We start from the raw sequence: 12535 nt of genomic DNA, 5'->3' as shown, positions 1-12535 counted from the left end.
GCCAGCTGCCATGCGTCATTTGTGCTCGAGCGCGTGACTCCGCGTCATGTGACAGGATCAGCTCGGAGCTGCACAGATGAAAACAGAACGAGGAAAGTGTAGAAAACCGAGATTCATGGATTTATTTATGAAACGGACAGAATCAAGAATCGAGTTTGTTTTATATCACATTTAAAATGTTGCTTTTTATTTAACTGCTTTTGTTTACGTTGCGACCAATGAATGTCTCTCTGTGAAGCAGCTCGTAGCACCAGGCATTTGTTGAACTTTTTTCTGTGCTGACGGTAAGACGATGTGATATGATCGGTTGTAGTGAGCATGTCTTACCCCCCATTGTCACAGAGTTACGTCAGTGACTGACCTGAAACAAATGTTACGTTATTATATATGTTGTATGTTAATGCTCACATCAAGCTCAGATGTGTTCAGCTCAGTAAACATGGACAAACTTGTTGTCTCCCTGTCAGATGAATGCTCTGGTTGCTCTCTGTCACTTCTGTGAGCTCCATGGCCCTCGGACGTTGTTTTGCACCGAGGCACTGCACCCTCCATCCCCATCCCCTTCGTCCCAGACGGGTGCCCCAGTGCCCGGGGACAGGGACAGAGATGGGGACCGTGAAGGTGAAGGGCTGACCATGAGGGCCAACAGCTCCGCCACACAGAGGGGAGAAATGTGTGAGGTGAGCGAAGAACAACTGTTGGAGGACAGAATGTGAACTCCATGAGCTTATCAGACACCTGCCTCCATTTGAACTGAGCCCCCCCCTTCTTCCTGCATGTCTTCTCCATAATAACACTCTAGCTATGACATTGCGGTGTGCAGGTTAGTCCACAGTCCTGTCATCTATCTCAAAGTAATACATTTCCTCTTCTTTGCCTCATAGGGATGTCGATCTCTTCCTGCATCTCATCCTGGATTTGTGAGCATTGATGATGAAACCGGCATCCGCTTCCTGAGCCACCAGCATCCCAGACAGCCACAGCTGTTCAGCGTAGTCCGCCAGGCCTGCGTACGCAGCCTCAGCTGTGAGGTAAACAGTGATGTACGTCTGCATGTTTGTGTGTGATTAACACATCTGATGCACTAAATAAACTTCTGTTAACACATATACTTCTACCTTTTTGCTCTCTGTCTGTCTTGTCAGGTGTGTCCCGGCCGTGAAGGACCGATTTTCTTTGGAGATGAGCAACACGGTTTTGTGTTCTCACACACCTTTTTTATCAAAGACAGCCTGGCCAGGGGCTTCCAGCGCTGGTACAGTATTGTCATGGTAGCAATGGACAGGATCTACCTTATCAACTCCTGGCCTTTCCTGTTACGCCACCTAAGACTCACTATACAGAGCCTGCAAAGCACAGCCCTCAAGGTAGTGTGCACACATGGACATACCTTTATTCAGGTTACTCTGATAGAAATATAAAGACTTGTTCTTTGTGTATGTATCTATGAGGACGCCTAATGTCTTGGTACTCTCCATTAGGTGTTTGACAATGAACAAGGAGTTTGTCCCCAGCGATCGGTGAGGATGAACAGTGTCTTCTCACCTGCAGTCTTCCCACACCAACGGAGTGGCAACGCAGCCCGATCACTAACTTCACTTACACAGCATCCGAACCTATGGGCCAGCCTGCACTCCTCCTTCAGCTGGTGAGTCGATATACCGTCAGCCCCGATGTCACATACAAGCTGTTGTCTGTAATGGCTCATCTTGACGTGGAGTTGTGTTGTCTCCAGGCTGCTGAAGGCATGTGGTTCTCGTCTGACAGAGAAGCTACTGGAAGGAGCCCCAACTGAGGACACGCTAGTGCTCATAGAGAAACAGACAGGTAGTCACATTGTCCTTCATTCAAGGATGTTTTTTTAACTAAACCTTTGTTGTTACCTATCTAACATCTGTTCAAACCTGTAACTTGGTAAATGACAAAAAATATGTCCAGGGATATCGAACAAATCACAAAAAGGAGGATCCTTTACATTACATTACAGTCATTTAGCAGACGCTTTTATCCAAAGCGACTTACAATAAGTGTATTCAACATAGGTATTCAAAAGAACTACTAGTCACCAGAAGTCATAAGTGCATCTCCTTTCTTAAACAAGCATCTAAGAGCATAAACCAGAGCAAAAGTACAGTGCAGAAACAAACTAATACGAATACAATAAGTGCAACAAACTAATACAAATACAATAAGTGCAACAAACTAATACAAATACAATAAGTGCTAAGTGGAAGGCTCAGGGTTGAGTAAAATCTTGGCAATGCTTCAACGTGTCTTGCAAATTGCTTCCAGGCAAGGTTTGGCCTCTTTCTGAAGGATGATATCAGCAGATGTCCTGCGCTTCGCACAATGTGCCATGGTTTTATCGTCAGTCTGAAAAGTCTCCTGTGAAAGTGTGATTCACTGGGTCAGTCAGACATAGACATTCTGGACAGAAAAAAAACAACATTATTCACAGAGCCATTGTACTCAAATGCACTGCCTTTCCAGAAAGTGTTTAGCCAATTATTAGTCAAGATTTAGAGAGTGATTAAAAGATTTAAGAGGCATTTCCGAGTCCAGCGCGGCTCTTAGGTTGTGGAATTTTAATACCCTTTTTCCTTTTATTGATATTGTAGGCACATAAACTTTATTTCTGTAACACTTCATCATCAGAATCCCAGTGAGTGATTGATAAATACACATGAAATACAACACAAGAAAATAATTATGTCATAAATATTACAAAATGTAAAAGCTGTACACATCAAAATGGCAGTTTGTACAAATAGGTTTTTTAGTTTCATTTCTGTTCAAGTATCACAGACTCAATCACCATGATATCGCAGAGGAAGCTGTTTCATCTTGTTTGGGCTTGGAAATCTATTAATATGGCAGTTGAGATTAGTCATAAATAAGAGGTGAGATTGTACAGTGCTGATTTTAGTTTGGAAAAAAGGATGTGTAGCACCATGCGCACAATATATGGAATGTGAAATTTAACCAGCCTTGTGAATTCCACAGGAAAAATGTTCCTATGGAATTCCCCCGTATCGTAATTGGCTTGAAAACATTTGATCACTGCTATTTCTGTTTTTTACGTCATTCTCTGTCACCAAAAGAGCAAGAGGAGGAGATGAGCTGCTGGGAGGGAGCAGAAGGAGGCGGTTCTACATCACAGCGGCACAAATCAGAGAGCGAGCTGGGCCTCGACTTCCTGTGTGATGATGAAAAGATTAATGAATTTCCCGGCCCGAAATTTAGGTCCTTGAGGCATTTGAGACAGGTAAACTTAGGTACTTTTTCAGATTGTCATTTTGTTGTGAAGTAAACTGAAAAGAGAGAGATGAAAAAAGCTTGCTTCGTCTACAACAAACACAGTTTCTGCATGAATTTATAGTTTTATGGCATTAATCTGATACATTTGAGTTAATTCACATTTTTGCATCTGCTCACATAACGTATCTGTGAAGCGTTGTACATTACAGTCTGATTTGTTCTGCAGGTTCTCGGTGGTGCTGAGTTTCGTCAGCTAGTGTGGCACGTGCTCATGGGAAATCAGGTCATATGGAGAGGCGCAGACCCCGGGCTCATCCAGTCAGCTTTCACGGTGCTCAAGGTAGTTTACTCCACTGCTGCATTCCCTTCTGCCTCGTTAGGAGAGAGAGTGTCATTATGATGTGGGTAAATATCGATTAGGACAAGTGATGACACCTGGGTCCTCATTAGTTTAGCCATTGTATAATTTAGATGCAGTGTAGTATAACAAATTTGTAACTCTTACAATCATTTAACGCAAAAGACTTTGGTTTCATAATGAAAAGGTTGAAAAGTTCTCGTGAAATCTGAAGAATCTAAATGATTAATTCCATCTTACATAACCGTATTTGATGTGGTACAACCTGAATGGATTGGGTTTCAGTTATTTCTACACAAAGATACTTTTGTGCATTAATTTTCTTCTTTTCTAACTTCCAATTCCTGCCTGGAGACATTTTAATATTTAAGTTATTATTACACGCCTTGAAATAGTCTTTGCCTGTACACGCTCCCCTAACATTTCAATGCTAGATACACAAACAAGACGGAGCATGTAACTGTTTTCAGTCGACAATTATTGTTCCTTTATACTGGGGAGAGCTTTTTGAGTGTAATTTGTTTTATAGAGATAACTTTGAAATTGATTTTAATACCTTTTTTATTGTAACTGATGACAATTGCATTGTAATGCAAGCATGATTTATGCTACTTGTCAGGCCTTTTCAGAGCAGAAATTTTGCTTTGTCATTGTAGGAAAATCCCAGATGTTACCAATAACATAAACAATGACTTCGTTCTGTTCAAGGGTCCTAGTTAACAATGAGAGCTTAACATTGAGGCAGCATGAAGAATACCAGAACCCTGAAAGTGAATCCGCTAAATGGAATTCAGCCATCATTCATTTTATTTTCTCACACTGTGGCATGTCAAACTGCCCTCTGTGAACAAGGCCTATGTGTGAGTAGGGCCATTGACATGCTTTCTTAGGAAACCGCATTTATAATCTGAAATCTGTCCCGTTTCCCATCAGTCTTTGCTCCCAGTAGGCTGTGTGCGTTTGGTGCCATACAGTGCTCAGTATGAAGAGGCCTACAAATGCAACTTCCTGGGTCTAAGCCCAGATGTGCCTATTCCAACGCACGTCAGCTCTTCAGGTACAAGAGTGTCTGTAGACTCACACTGTGATGGATCGCCGTATGAAACCTCTAAGAGAAGTGTTGTAAAAAGTTGTAGTCTTGAACATCTTGAACACAGGTTGATTTTATCTTCCTTTTCATTTGTTCTGTAGAGTTTTCAGTGCTGGTGGATGTCAGTTCAGAGAGAAGCTGTCAGATGTCAGCCGTGGGTGAAGACGATATCTCCTCAACTTATCAGTTCACCATCAGCAGTGCCAACACACAGCCCACAGACAGGGGTGAGCGTGCATACCTGAAGATATAAATAGTCACAGTACATTTGCTGCCTATTTCAATATCAAAGAAGTCCTTTGCTTCTTGGTTATACTCGAAAGCAAAGAGTGCATATCTTTGCCTTTAAGTTAATGACTTAAGTTTGACTTTAAGTAATTCATTTTAATTCATCACAGATTTTTTTTTTAATCTTTGGATCACGATTTGGATCTAAATATCCATCACAATACACACGCTGTTGGGTTATGTGGAGCATCTTTCTTTCTTTTTCATTTACGTGAGAGCAGAAATGTATGTGAAAATAGCAAAAAATGGTCAGACATGTCCCGTCCTAGGATCTGGAACCAAATCAAATCCTGATTATTTTTTTTTTTTTTCTTGGCCCAAAGCCTATCTTTCTCCCAACTTTCATTCAAACCTTTAAGTAAACAAATGGATAAAAACCTCCTTGTTTGATTTGGCAGGAAACATGTCCAGGCCAACCTTTAAAGAAAAGGTTGCACTTTGAACCATAGAATTACTAACAACTATGATGAACTGTCAAACAATCTTGTCCTCTTTTTCCAGGTCCCGCATTATTAAACAAGCTCGAGGTGGCTCTGTCCAACGAGAACTTGTCTGTGGATGTCGTGTCTCACTGCCTGTTGTGTTTGAAGGAAGAGTGGATGAAGTGAGTAAAATTAATTCACTCTACCAAACCAACTAGGCTTTAGTAACATTCTCATAGCCGCCTCTCTCTCACTCTCTTTCAGTAAAGTTAAAGTGCTGTTCAAGTTCTCCAAAGTGGACGGGCGAGGGAGAGAGGACACCCAGAAGGTTCTGGCCCTCCTTGGCGCCACGGGGCCGGGCGAGGAGGACAACGTCAGGCTGCTCAAGTTCTGGATGACTGGACTCAGCAAAACATACAAGAGTCATTTAATGACAGCCGTCCGAGGAGGGGAGAGGAGCCCCAGCCAATAAAAGGAGAAAGAGAAAGAGAAAGAGGTTGGGGGGGGGGGGATTATATTGAAAGAAAAGCGAAAGCAGGAATCCTTTGGGACTATTAGTGGAATAACAGAGAAATGTGAATGAATGACTCGTGTACTGTTTTTGAAGTAATCTAGTGTTTCCAACCCTGATTATTATCTTGCACAGATTAACACATTTGGTCAGTTTAGATAATGTATGAGGGCTTTTGTTTGTCAAAGGGAATTATTGTAAAAAAAAAAAAAAAAAAAAAAAAACCTCTTCATACATATGTTTAACTTATTACAAACAGATTTTGCACTTTGTTTACTCTTTTTCTGAAGTTTTAAAATGATAATAAATTAATATGAATATGTCACTGTTATTCTTTTTTTTATTCCACAATTGGCTCCATCTTGTGGTGAACTTGAATAATAAAAGGGGAGTGAGTTGAACGAGGAGAGCAGCGTTTCATCGGCAGCCCCCACTCACTGTTTCAGTGGCTGTCAGCCAACAGGCGTCAAAGCGGAGTAAGACAACACTTTAAAGGTTTTCTGGTGTCCTGAAATGTACATGTTGCATAACATGGCCTCGCTCCAATGTGGCCGACCACATCAGCAGGACTTTAGCTTCTTAATGAGCTAGTCGCTCTCTGATCCACTAAAAAGCAGGGTTTTTCTTTTCGTACCACAGTTATGAGCCTGTTGCTTTGCTGAAGCCTGCAGACTTCAGTCAATAAAATTAAGCAACATACGGCTTTGTTTAAATCGGGGGGACTGTTTTTTTTATTCACTACCCATACCTATGTAGTTATTGTGTAACAAAAAGCTATATTTAAACACATGTTGTAGTCCAAATAAAACATTTGTATTAGGATTGACTCAAGCTTTCTTCCTAAAAATGGAACTATGTCTCAACATGACTTGTGCTTCTTTGTCCTAATAGTTTTACTTTTTTAGTTATGCTTTTTCTCTGCGTAGCTCAAATCTGGATTTTATTTGGCGAGTTTCACTGAAAGAAACACAAACATAATTTGCTGCAGCTCCACAAATTAGTTACATATTTACTTTCCCTCAATATGCCAGCGATGTATGAAACAGGAAGGCGGCACACAGACGGGCTATTTCTACCCGTCATTAAAACACATAATGTATGTTAAGAGGTTGTGAGTTGATGATGCCTCTGGGAGTGTTAATGCCTTGCTTGAGGTGAAGCTGCTGCTCTCTAGTTTCCCTTTCCCCCTCAACAGAGATGGGACTTTTTGGAAGCTTTTGTGTTTCATTTGGCTTGTGTTCACAAAAGGGACACAGAAGATCAATCCCTCTTAGACATGAAGAAACAACTTTTTACTTCCTTTCATTAGTATAAACACCTCTTGTGACATCTAACAGGAAATCAAAATAACTTAATGCTTCACACAACCTGAGGGGACAGAACAACACTTTACAGACAGGATGGTGACAGCTGTGCACATTATTAGTCATCACAGTCACACCAACCGCCTCTGAAAAAACAATTTGAACAGGAATTACTTCTCCTGTAAGGAATGACTTGCAAGTGTTGCAACCCTCTTTTTTAAGGAATGTGATTCTTGATTTATAAAAAAAAATAAAATAATAAAAGTGATGATTAAATAGGATGATATTGCGCACTGTCTCTGGAGGGATAAAGACAGGGGATCGACAGGCGCAGAGGTGTGGGGGAGAGTCCAAATGAAAAACATACGCTCCAACTGCATGACTAAGCCTCCTTGGGCCTGGTTTGGAGGGGGGGAGGATGGGGGTAAGAGGCTGGGTGTCAGGGAATGTGGGGAGCAGGGGGGAGGGGGCCGGGTCAGTCAATAGTGAAGTAAAACGTGTGTCGGTGGGAGGGGCGAGACTTAAAGGGAGCAGACTAGCAACCCAGCAGAACACTTTCACTTTGAGCACGGTGAGGACACAGAGTGGCCAGAGGGAGAGACAGAGAAGAGGAGGCCACTGACTCTCCCGCAAAATCCATTAACCAGTTACGAGGAAGAGGGGAGGGATTCATATTAGGCTGTTCAGGAAGATTCTAGGTCAGTAGTGAGAGGGAGAAAGGGAAATATAGTATAAAACAAACAAAAGCTTTCATAGGAAAGGGCTGCAGCCACTCAGGCTTAAGTGGGAAAATCCAAAGTGAGAGAGGAGGATGGCGTGAGAGGATAAATGAGACATTTATTGGAAAGTACCAACAGGAGTCAAAAGGAAGGAATGTATTAGGGATGTGAACAAGAGGACTGCGTATCAAACGGTGAAGAAGAAGAAGAAGAAGAAGAAGAAGAAGAAGAAGAAGAAGAAGAAGAAGAAGAAGAAGAAGAAGAAGAAGAAGAAGACAGCAGTCAAAGACCTCAGGAAACCACATAGGAGGAAACTTTGCCTTTTACAGACTGACACAGAAACCCATCTGCGGAGGGATTGCCTTCAACAAGAGAAATGGAGAAGTGTCCATTCTTAGAAAGATAAAAAGGATGTCACTGCCAGGTGAGAAACAATAATTAACTGCATGTTACTCCTTTTTGCAAACTTTCTTTTTTAAAGCCTGTAGGGAAATAGTATAACACCTGAACTGAGTATTGTACAGTCATGTTTAATAAGTGAATCAAAACTAATTTGTTGGGTCATTTTTTAATGCTACTATAGCATTTCCGGGGTCTATTAAATTAGAACAGTTGCAACAGCAAGCAATGTTTCATGTTGTTTGTTGCAGAAATAGCTAATTGTGGCAGGATATGATGTCATGTTTTTGAGTAGGTATGCAGTTCGAACAAACAACAAAACCCACAGAAAGTTTCCAGCAATTATCTGACATGGTCTCTTTTCTTCTTACTCATGCCTGTAACAGTTTTGCTGTTGCTATCACTCTTGACTGTCCGATGTGGTGGATGCGACTTTGACTTTGATGGTGTGAGAAACATTAAAATGACTATCGACTCCAATCCGACTGGATTTGTAAGTTATAACTTTTAACTCATGATTTTATGTAGTCCTTTTGGTGTTTCTGAAATGTTCATTCTTGTATAAATAATGTTTATTTAAGTTATGGTTTTCCTTTAAAGGATTCACTTGTCTTATCACTTGTATTGTCTGTCGTCAGTCAGTTTGTCTAAAGAGGTGGAGGTCTCACTCAAATGAATAAGAGATATCAGATCTGCCTTGGTATCTGATAACCAGTAAAGTTATTAGATGACAGTGTATATGATATGCGTAGCTCAACAAAGTCAAGGAAATCAAACAGTGTGTAGCTTCCCCTCAGGGTTTAGTCAGGTTGTTTTCTACATCAATACATTGTTCATGTCAAACTCAGTCATTATTATAGTTCACTATTCAAGGATCATTTATAATCATTTAAGTATGAATTGCAACTTATTTCATCATCTGTGTGTTTACTTATATTTTTCTCTGTTTCCATTTTCTCTTCCAGCGGACAGTATTTCCTAAAGATTACTATGTAGTCCACCGCTACACAAAAAACATGCTTTGTAACAGTGATCCGGTGAGTTGCTTATCAGATCAAAAGGGGAAGTGGTGTTTGATGTGCAATAAACGTGTTGTGTCTTACATCTTACAGTCTTTTCAAAATCAGCCTTTTGGTTACTTTAACAGGATAATCATTAGCTTTTACCTCATCTTCAGCTACTAGAACAGGGCTTGTAAATGATTAGTTTAGCAAAACTATTCTTGTACCATGTTGTAGCCTCAAGTCTAGCTTGCACTTGAGCAGTTGATGTGGTTCTTGTGGTGATTTGTCACGTGTTTGGCACTCTAACGTCGGGGTTGTTGTCTCGCTCTACCCTGCAGTGTTGCGTGTTCCCTGCTGCAGTGGTCCTCCTCGAGTCCTGGCATGTGCTTCTCGGAAACCTCTGGGATGAGCACCTTAATCACTCCTTAATCCTGGAACTAAAGCAGACACTGGAAAAAATTATAAAAAAGAACATAAATACAGAGGTAGGGTTTATTTCAAATAGATTTTCACATAATGTCTTATTCTATGGCTTGCTTTTACTCTGTTAAAGAAAGTTTATTTTAAAATCAATTAAATGCACACAAAAAAATCCCAGAAATATCGCTGGTCATCTGATATGTGTTTTCTTACTCCATAATATTAACATTTTTGTTTCAAACATGAATTTATGTAAAAGTACATTAATAACAATTAATTAATTCTTTTTCATTTCCTTGTCTCAGAGGTTCCAGGAGGAGACTGACCTGACCCAATTCTCCACATTATCGTCGTCTCCTGAAGAACTGCTCAAGCTCACGTCAGAACTTCTCACCCGATGGCTCCATGTCGGGTGCTTGCCTTTGATTAAAACCTGCATCTTGCCCACTTTCCCCCCCGCTGTTGAGAGGAAGGACTACGGCCCGTCGAGGGCCAGACTCTTGACGACCCGAGCTATCAGCAGTGAGGAGGAAGAGCACCCTGACAAGATGGTGGACATTGCTCTGCCGCCGTCAAATGCTGGTGCTCCATCCCTTTCATATTCCGCTTCTGTCTGGAGCCCCTTGCTATTCAGACTTTACTGGTGGTTGTTTCCATAGTTACGTCAAAGGATCTTTTTTTTGTGACGCACACAAAATGCAAGACCTTTTCTGGCACTGAATGTTTGTTTTCTTATACTTGTGTCTTTGTGTTTCAATGCAGCAAGCTTTGTTAATATGAAGTGACATGCACAGGTTGCATTTAATGTCCAAAGTAAGTTCACATAGTTGTACAACAGTGCTCTGTAACCACTGATATCACAGATGTAAACGTATATCCATCCTCTCTAGAGCGAGCCAAGAGCTCTAGCTAGCTATGCTCTTCTTGCTAACCAGATATAAATCATCTATTGATGTGGAATTCATCACTGTTTACAATGAATGTTATGTAAATGTAAGATATTGCTGTCTACGGGCGTAGACTTTTGTACATAATTGTAAATTAAAGACATTTAGATATATACATATATATACATACATATATATATATATATATATATATATACACATTGTTAGTTTTTGATATAATATCCCAAGGATTGTAAGCTATATTTATTGTGGGCTTTGCAGTTTGTCATTAGCAATCTAAAGTAACCAAGTACATTTAATCAAATACTGTGCAATTTTGTATGCCCATTTTGTGCAGCTTTCCACTTCTACTCTGTTCCATTTCAGAGGGAAATATTGTATGTTTACCACCGCTACACTAATCTGACAGTTGGAGTTAATGGATTACAGACGCAAGGCATTGTTATAAATGAACACCCAGTTTATGAAGTCGTTAAAATAAGCTCCAGCAACTGCAGCAGTAAAATGCATCAACAATACTCACATAAGAATAAAAGTGTTACATTCACAGAGAGCACTTCCTGCAATATATACTTTTGTTTTTGATGCTTTAATATATTTTTAAAAAACTACTAGAATACTACTAGAATTACTTTCAATTATGATTTTTTTTTTTGGAATTCGTGACGGCGTATATTCACATGGTGGTATTAATATTTTTGCTTAAGTAAAAGATCTCTTTGTCAGTACAAACAGGACTTGGATTTTGTTTCCCCTTCTTTTCAAAGGGATTCGTTTTTGTTTTTTTACTTGCATTCCATCAACATGACAGAGTTTGTGTTAAGATCCAACATTCGTGGGAGCTCAACCATGACTGCCTTCTCTTTAAAAGCATTCATTCCCAGGGTTCAAATGCTTTACAACTATTTTGTAACTCTGATAAAAACTGAAGAGACGAGTTGCAGGTAAGGGAGGAATGCGCTCTGGATCTTACAGGACTCCAGAGGTTTAGAACGGCACAAGAAATAAAAAGTCCACCATTTGGTGTTCGCACTTGCCCCTACTTGTACACACCCACGCATGTAACATGCACCACTGTCGTCACAGGATACTCATTGTTTCATAATCCTTAAAATACAGAGTTATGTAGAATTGGCAACTGCAGTACCAGACGTTTGGCCTGCACCCCAGGTTTTTGATGACATTTTTCCAACATACTTTTTGTCAGAATTTGACTAAATGGGATGAAACAAACAGAATAACACATGAATGCAGATTACAAAGAGTTAAATCATCATAGTGCTAGAAGACGACATGTTTTACAAATAAGGAAAACAAAAATAAAGCCAAAGGCACAAATGCTTTTCCTCCTGATTCTGCACAACACATTCTTAAGTATGCGTATCAGTTACTGGCAAATAGGCTACCTAAAATGAAGTACTTTATCAATCCCTCATTGGGGAAATTCATTTTTTTTACTTTCTATTTTCTACACTTTAAAGATCTACACTATGAGGCTGCTGCCAAATTAATTGCTTCCCATCTGTTATACAGAGGCTACTGACCCCAGTGTCAGCACAGGCTGTGCAGCTGCAGGTCGTACACATGTTGCTTTAGCCTTCTTGAAATTAATGCAGTAATCTGACTCACTCATGGGGCATGTGGGAGATCTTGTCCTGGGTCAGTACGTGCACATGACCCCAAAACGTGGAAATGATTCATCCGATTGTTTAAACAAATGTTATTCTGCGGGGACTGGGGACAACAACACTGGACTTCCACTTAACTCCGATGATATCAGGCCGAATTCACTTTCATGGTTAAGCATCGCAGTTTGGGAAATTTCCGAGACAAACATTTGCAAGTCTGATTTTT

At 40.4% G+C, this 12535-nt stretch overlaps 2 protein-coding genes across 3 annotated transcripts; both read left to right on the top strand.

The window, feature by feature from the left end:
- The first annotated feature begins 37 nt into the window (after nucleotides 1-37).
- On the top strand, nucleotides 38-6749 carry flcn (folliculin). 2 transcript variants are annotated; one of them, XM_054621777.1, is made up of 12 exons: nucleotides 38-284; nucleotides 468-680; nucleotides 885-1043; nucleotides 1146-1367; nucleotides 1482-1648; nucleotides 1736-1827; nucleotides 3102-3265; nucleotides 3485-3598; nucleotides 4550-4673; nucleotides 4808-4933; nucleotides 5496-5598; nucleotides 5681-6749. In XM_054621777.1, exons 2-12 carry the CDS (start codon nucleotides 468-470, stop codon nucleotides 5886-5888), a joined length of 1692 nt encoding a protein of 563 aa, XP_054477752.1. In that variant the 5' UTR covers nucleotides 38-284; the 3' UTR covers nucleotides 5889-6749. The 2 variants fall into 2 exon arrangements, with proteins under 2 accessions (XP_054477752.1, XP_054477753.1); XM_054621778.1 differs by having other exon boundaries at nucleotides 39-284; nucleotides 885-1031.
- Nucleotides 6750-7776: 1027 nt separating this feature from the next.
- Nucleotides 7777-11982, top strand: zgc:174888 (uncharacterized protein LOC558116 homolog). The gene is made up of 5 exons (XM_054621960.1): nucleotides 7777-8374; nucleotides 8736-8842; nucleotides 9315-9386; nucleotides 9692-9838; nucleotides 10079-11982. The coding sequence occupies exons 1-5, from the start codon at nucleotides 8362-8364 to the stop codon at nucleotides 10430-10432; spliced, it is 693 nt and encodes a 230-aa protein (XP_054477935.1). The 5' UTR covers nucleotides 7777-8361; the 3' UTR covers nucleotides 10433-11982.
- The last annotated feature ends 553 nt before the right edge of the window (nucleotides 11983-12535 follow it).

The sequence above is a fragment of the Anoplopoma fimbria genome, chromosome 20 (assembly GCF_027596085.1).
Source record: "Anoplopoma fimbria isolate UVic2021 breed Golden Eagle Sablefish chromosome 20, Afim_UVic_2022, whole genome shotgun sequence".
NCBI classification, from domain to species: domain Eukaryota; kingdom Metazoa; phylum Chordata; class Actinopteri; order Perciformes; family Anoplopomatidae; genus Anoplopoma; species Anoplopoma fimbria.
The sequence above is the reverse complement of the archived record's forward strand: the minus strand, read 5'-3'. Positions and strand labels throughout refer to the sequence as shown.